This window comes from Trachypithecus francoisi, unplaced genomic scaffold (genome assembly GCF_009764315.1).
Source record: "Trachypithecus francoisi isolate TF-2019V2 unplaced genomic scaffold, Tfra_2.0 Lachesis_group18, whole genome shotgun sequence".
Classification (NCBI taxonomy): domain Eukaryota; kingdom Metazoa; phylum Chordata; class Mammalia; order Primates; family Cercopithecidae; genus Trachypithecus; species Trachypithecus francoisi.
Window position 1 is genome coordinate 26,467,036 of NW_022681463.1, and position 7,143 is coordinate 26,474,178.

Here is a 7,143-nt window from a genome sequence, read left to right on the forward strand (position 1 = left end):
CCTGATTGCTCACTTTCAGGTCTTGTTCAGGTATCTGTCAAAAATGCCATATCTTCATGTAGGCCTTCTATAGCAATTATCTATTGTAAGAGTAATGCTGTGTAACAAATCATCCAGAACTCAGTGTCTTAAATAGGATTTAGCTCACGTGTCTGTAGATTACTGGCTTATACTGAGATCAGCTGGTGGCTCTTCATTTCATATTTAGGCTCTGTCACATATATGTTGACCTACTAAATTTTAGCAAGGCCCACAGGGATGATCTGACCATTTGTCTCTGATCTTCCAAGCATACAAGTCTAAACAGACATGATTTATTTAGCTCAGGTGTCTACATATCACTGATTTTCAGTGGGAGCTGAGATTAAAAAGCATAAATGAAAATTTTTGACTATGTCATATATGCTGACATCCCATTAACCAAGCAAATCAAACTGCCAGACTTAGAGTGCAAGAGTGGAAGAATTAGACTCTACCACTTTAGTGAGATAATCTGCAACACAACATATCCAAAAATGTAAATACAGGGAGAAGTAAAGAATTATAACCATCGATAAAATTAATAGACCATAGTCTGCTCTCAGGCCAAACTGTTCCCATCCATTTCATATATAAATGCACTCATTACCTACTAAATCCAACAAAGTTTCATTTAATCAGTTCAAGCTCAAAGTGGAGGACCTCATGATCAACATTAAGCCCAACTGAGGCTCATCTTAATCATGGGATCTAGGAACTAAAAATACACACTCTGTAAAATCTAAAGTATGCACCAGTGAGAGAGAGCCAGAATAACCACAATGAACATTTCATTTCAAATACGGATGAATAATGGAAGGTACAGAATAGTAACTGGTACACAGCAATATTCAGATCCTGCTGGCACAGTGTTGTGTGGCCTGCCTATTCTGGGAATGAAAAGCATCCCCTGAATAAACAATGCTATTTCATGGGAGTGTGTTCTCAGCCTGTTTTCCTCCATTTGTCTCGACTTTACCTCCCTGGACATCATCTGTTGTTTGTCTATTTGTTTGAGACAGAGTCTAGCTCTGCCACCCAGGCTGGGGTGCAATGGCGTGATCTTGGCTCACTGCAACCTCCGCCTCCTGGGTTCAAGCGATTCTCCTGCCTCAGCTTCCTAAGTAGCTGGCATTACAGGTGCTCACCACCATGCCCTGCCAATTTTTCATTTTTAGTAGAGACGGGGTTTCACCATATTGGCCAGGCTGGTCTCAAACTCCTGACCTCGTGATCCACCTGCCTCGGCCTCCCAAAGTGCTGGGATTACAAGCATGAGGCACCACACCTGGCCCATCATCTGTTTTTACTAAACTCCTTGAGCACTTCTGTAAAAGGTATTAGAAAACATTGCAGAATTTTCTCAGCATTTTTCTTAGCAAAATTCTTGAGGCTGCAACGTTTGTTTTTTGAGCAGATTCAATATATTCAGACTGTAGAAATATTTTTTTCATTATTTCCTGAAAGTTTTTGTGAGCTTTAATATTCACTGATTATAATCCAACCTATACAACAAAATCAATACTCATAATTACTTTCCTGTAATGTCGCCCTCTCTAGATGTATTTTCTGCTATTTTCAGACCAGGCTTCTAAATGCTATGACCTAAACATCCATACAATCTCTATTGAGAGAAATGAAAGTGTCCTGGAGGCACTGCCTTAATTTTTTAAAAGGTCTTGACAAAGAGTTTTACTACTAGTTGTGTGATGTATACTCTGAAGCCATATCTTATTTCAGGGTATTGTAATGTCCCAGGTAAAAAACAGTGTCTATCCTATCTACCCAGTGTAAGTCCTTTTTACAAATTATATCCCACTTTATTTTTTTTTTCAGAATATCCCTTTCTTATAGTATCTTCTACTCAATTTTTAAAAATCAACTAATTCTTCCAATATTTAGCGTGGAGAACCCTTAACCAAATATAAAAGTTCATTACATAAAATTTTCATCTCCTAAGTTACAGAAGGCCACAATTTTACAAAATACTCCATTGCTACATAGCACAGATCACCAGTTTTTCAGGATCCATAGTGATATTACAATCATTTTGCAGGCCTCTGTTAACCAACACAATATATTTTATGGAATTTTTATTATGATAACACTCCATTTTAAAATACTGATTCCTCTATCAGATTGACATTGCTGCAATGATGCTGTATAACAAATGATCTCAAACCTCAATGGTTTAAAACAGTAAGCATTTATTACCCCCTAGAGGGTGCAGGTCAGACATTGTTCCTGTCTGTGTGGGTGTGCAGTTCTTCTAAGCTTGGCTCACTTTCACAGCTGTCCAGCAGCCAGTTTTCTGTCAGACTGTGTGACAGGATGATTATTGTGTTTCTCACTCTCACTTGTGTTTCTCACTCTTTAGATGTGGGTACAGGCATGTTATCTGGCAGTAACATAGCTTCAAAAGTCGAAGCAAAATCCCCTACTTAGATGAAATTGGCTTTTATAATATTGCGAAAACAAGCCCAATGCCCAAATTCAAATTCTTCATATTTAAGCATTGGAAAAACAAACACTGCCTCTCTTTACTGAGACAGCTTGCAAAGTCACATGGTAAAGTTCATGGCGAAAGGAGAAGAACTGGGACCGGGAATTTAAGGAATCCACATCTTTCTTTACTAAATAAGAGTAAGTGCATCGCATGCCCTGGGGTGGGTCTAACATTCTCCTATTTTATTTCGTAGTGTGCACTGCAATTTAGAAGTTATCTGATTTTTGTCCTTGGAGTATTTGTTAACATTGGACCCTTAGATCCATCTACTTCATAATTTCTGGACTGCCATGGACATTTATTATTGTAGTCATTGTAGAATTACTGGAGTATTTATGTGAGATTGCAATGAGCGTATAGAAGATTTAAGACTTATCCATGTGGCAAGCGCTGACTTATCTCAATCAGATGCTACATAAAGATTAAAGGGACCAATGAGCAAATGTGATCACAAAGCATCTCTTCCAGAGTAGAATTCTAAGAGGAGCAATAAGAGTGAAGCAGTATGTGAGAAATAGGTTGGCACTCATTTCAAGGACAGTGTACAATTATAATTTAAAAGGCCATTAAATCAGTCAGCAGCTTCTGCAACTAAAGGTTGTTTAGATACTTACCCAGTGGTGCAAGACTCTTTAATTTATCATTGCCAACATTTTATTATAGATATTATTGTATTAATTGATATACAATGGAATCAAGGTAATTTGACATTCATCTCAGAAATAGCCAATTGAACAAAATATTAAAACAAACAACAAAAACTCACTCCGAATTTAGAAGCAATGGCACAGCAATTGAAAATTTGTGAAAAGACACAAGAATAAACCATTTAGAATAATGGATTAATGAGGGAGGTGAAAGCTCTCTGCGGTGGTCAGATATTTCCAGCTTAAGCATTTGGATGTACCTATCGCATAAGGTGGTAAGAGAATGTACCTATCAAGTAAGGTTGTAAAAATGTTGAACTTGGCCGTGCAGTCGCTGTGGTGGATGCAGCCCCTACTGGCCTCGAGTGCCGTGTGGGAGGGTAAGGAATGGCTACTTCCATTCAGCACTGCCATCCGAAGAACTGTTGGTGAGGACTGCAGTTCTGAGGACTCTCCTGATGAGCTTGGGTGCTCTCTTGCTGAATGGGCCTTAAGTGTAAAAGCTGTTAAACTGGAGAAGGAAGTTCAGGATGTAATGATGAGATACCAGAGAGCTGTAGCTGACTGTGAAAACATAACGAGGCGAACCCAGAGATGTGTGGGAGACTCCAAGATATTTGGAATCCAGAGTTTCTGTAGGATCCTGGTGGAGGTGCTCCATATTTTGGAGAAGACTACAGAGTGCATTTCTGAAGAATCAGAACCTGTGGACCAGAAGGTCACTCTGGAGAAGGTCTTCCAAAGGGTTGTCACTTTTTACTACCTTATCAAATAAGGTAGCAAAAAGTTAAAAAGAAACACGTGCCTTCTGGGATAATTACTGACTAGTCATTATTAAGGATATACACTGTTTTATAGAGGAAAAATATTTTTTAAATGTCACAAAGGCCACACAGAACTTCTGGACAGAAAGAGAAAAAAAAAGAAGAAAAAACAGAAGGAGAAAAGAAAGCAGAGTTGTTAAATTATGTATATCTATCACAAGCAAAACATTGAATGAAATAAGGTAGATATAAAAGAGTATAAATATGTACTGGTTCATTGATAAAAAGTTAAAATATATAAGCAATTTTAATATGCTGTGTCAGAAATTATGTTACTTGAAATTCCTAGCCAGCATATGCTAAGCAGAGGCAGATAGGAGGAAATTTTTTAAGGTTTGTTATCATTCTATTAATATTGTTGTTGGTTTCTCGGGTGTGTTTCATTTGTTAGAACTAATTTAACTGTATGCTTTTCACTTTTGTACTTTTTGATAATTATGCAATGCGTCTGAAAATATGTTAATTACACAATCCCACAATGGGTTACCATTTTACACCCATAGTTTGGGAAAAGGTTAAAAGTGTGATAATAGCAAGAAGTAAGAGCTAATGTAGTTAATGTACCATTTTATTAAAAGTCCACATTATTCAATAAGGTCAAAAATACACATGCATATGATAATAAAATTCTACTGATTAGTACATATCTTAATGATCTCTGAAGTATGTGCAATATTAAACATGTATGTGAATATTCATATCTCATAATACCAGAAAAGAAAAGCAATAAAATGCTGAAGAAATGTTATTTGGGTACATAATATATGTTATAATCAAGTGGTGATATACAATATGACAATGAAATTAATAAGTAGCACTTTTACAACCCAAGTTGAATGAATCTATAAAACATAATGTTGACAAAAATAAGCAAGTCATGAATTAATGTAAATAAGATGTTTACATTTATATAAATTTCAAAATCAAGCAAATGATTAAACTAGTTAATGCACAGAGCTTATACATATAGTAAATTGATAAAGCATAGTGCAGAAATAAATATATAAATATACCATATAGGTTACCTCTAGGGATGAAATTGAGTGATTTTGATACAACTGAGAGGGACATATATACATGTACTTAAAGGCAACAGTAATGTTCTACTTGCAAATTGGTAAATAATGTTTATGAACATTCACTTTATTAATTACTCTTTAAAGTATGCCTATGGATATAAATAATCCCTCTTGAATAACTGATATTGACACTTTAATAATCTTTACATTTGTCAATTGAGAAAAATAACAAGTCTCAATCCTTTTAAGAGACTTATTTGCCAAAGTTGAGGACACACCTGGGAGACAGATCTATACCTTTCTCCCAGGATGATTTTGAGGGCTCCAAATTTAAAGGGGAAAGGGTGTGATGTTGAGAAGTACACAATTTTCATGTAAGAGGGAAGTAAGGAAAAATAGTCATTCACGTCTGGCTCAGTGAATCTGCATTTTTTACATAAGATGACATAAACAAAAGCCTCAGAGAAAAAAATGCAAGGAATTTGCATTTTACGTAAGATAACACAGACAAAACGGGACAGGAGAACAATCAGATATACATTTATGTCTGGTGTGGCGGGGAGAGGGGCCTGGACCTGTAAAGATAAGGTATCAATCTGCATTGCTGTGGTGAAATTGCAACAGCTCACTAGGAATTTCCTTGGGAGCAAAATGTGAGGGAGGCATGTTGCTTTTCATTGGTAGCCATGTTATTTACGAACCAAAAAGGGGGAGGTAGTTTTGCGGGACATACTTCCCAGCTTGACTTTTCCCTTCGGTTAAATGAGTGTGGGGTCTCAAAATTTAATTTCCTTTCACACATTAAAACTTCATAAAATTTATGTCAAAAACGTAAATGAAATTAAAGCTCCATTTTTACATATAGAAATGTGGAATAAAAGGAAGTAAAAATTGTACATAGATAAATAACAAAAATACATTGAGGCCAGGTGCAGTGGCTCACACCTGTAATCCCAGCACTTTGGGATGCCAAGGCGGGTGGATCACTTGTCAGGAGTTCGAGACCAGCCTGTCCAATATGGTGAAACACCGTCTCTACAAAAAATACACACAAACAAATTAACCAGGAGTGGTGGCCCACGTCTGTAATCCCAGCTACCTGGGAGACTGAGGCACGAGAATCGCTTGAACCTGTGAGGCAGAGGTTCCAGTGAGCCGAGATCGTGCCACTGCACTCCAGTCTGGGTGGAGACTGAGTCCCACAGAGAGAGACTCAGTCTCAAAAATAAAATAAAATAAATAAAAATAAATTGAAAAGCACTTCACCAAACAATCACAAAATAATACCGTCAATACTAAGTGTATGTACTCTTACTCTGTGGCACAAGCATGAGAGCACTCATTGACATTATTTGGCAGCTTTATTGAAATATAGCTTACATAACATAGAATTAAACTATGTTAATAATTGATGAGTTTTAAATTTAGGTAATTGTGTCACCACCTCTATAGTTCAGTAATAGAACACCTCTACTAACCCAGAAGTTTCTCTAATCAATATTTGCAGACAATCTTCACTCCTTCCGCAGGCCCCAAGCAAACATTGGCTTGCTTTCTTTTTATCTAAGTTTGCCTTATCTAGACATTTTATATCAATGGAATCAAAATATACCATCTCGTGTCCTATTTGACTTATAATGATTTTGAAGTTATTTTCAATGTTGAGTAGTATTTCATTGGACAGATATTCTATATATTGTATGCGCACTAAACAATTGGGAGATATTTGGATTATTTTCAGTATTTTGTTATTATGAAAATTGCTGCTATGAACATTCACATAAAAATCTTTATATGGACATATGTTTTTAGTTTGCTTGAACTGACATACTAACTGATATTAATGCAATTAAAAGGAAATACTTGAAGACAAAAGTGGGATTTAAAAATACGTAAGTACAAAATTGTAAAATTAGCAGTATTATTTTCATTTTCAAAGTCTAATCTTATGTATGCAGTAAAATATAATTATACTGAAAATATAGAAGCCATTAAGTATTGCCAAATAATAAATGTGTCACTGGTAAAAATTATTTGCTAAGGTTTTTATTTTTAAAATATGACTAAAAAATCTAAATATCATTCAATCATATTATAAAACAGAAACCAAAGATCAAGATGCAGAAGCA

General features: G+C 35.9%; 1 protein-coding gene across 1 annotated transcript; it reads left to right on the forward strand.

Annotated features, from left to right (window-relative positions):
- Positions 1–3,454: 3,454 nt before the first annotated feature.
- Positions 3,455–3,946, forward strand: LOC117063352 (grpE protein homolog 2, mitochondrial-like). The gene has a single exon (XM_033177060.1). The coding sequence runs from the start codon at positions 3,455–3,457 to the stop codon at positions 3,944–3,946; it is 492 nt and encodes a 163-aa protein (XP_033032951.1).
- Positions 3,947–7,143: the final 3,197 nt, after the last annotated feature.

Excerpts from the sequence above, each read along its gene's own strand:
- LOC117063352 (XM_033177060.1), top strand. The coding sequence starts at position 3,455 with ATGTACCTATCAAGTAAGGTTGTAAAAATGTTGAACTTGGCCGTGCAG.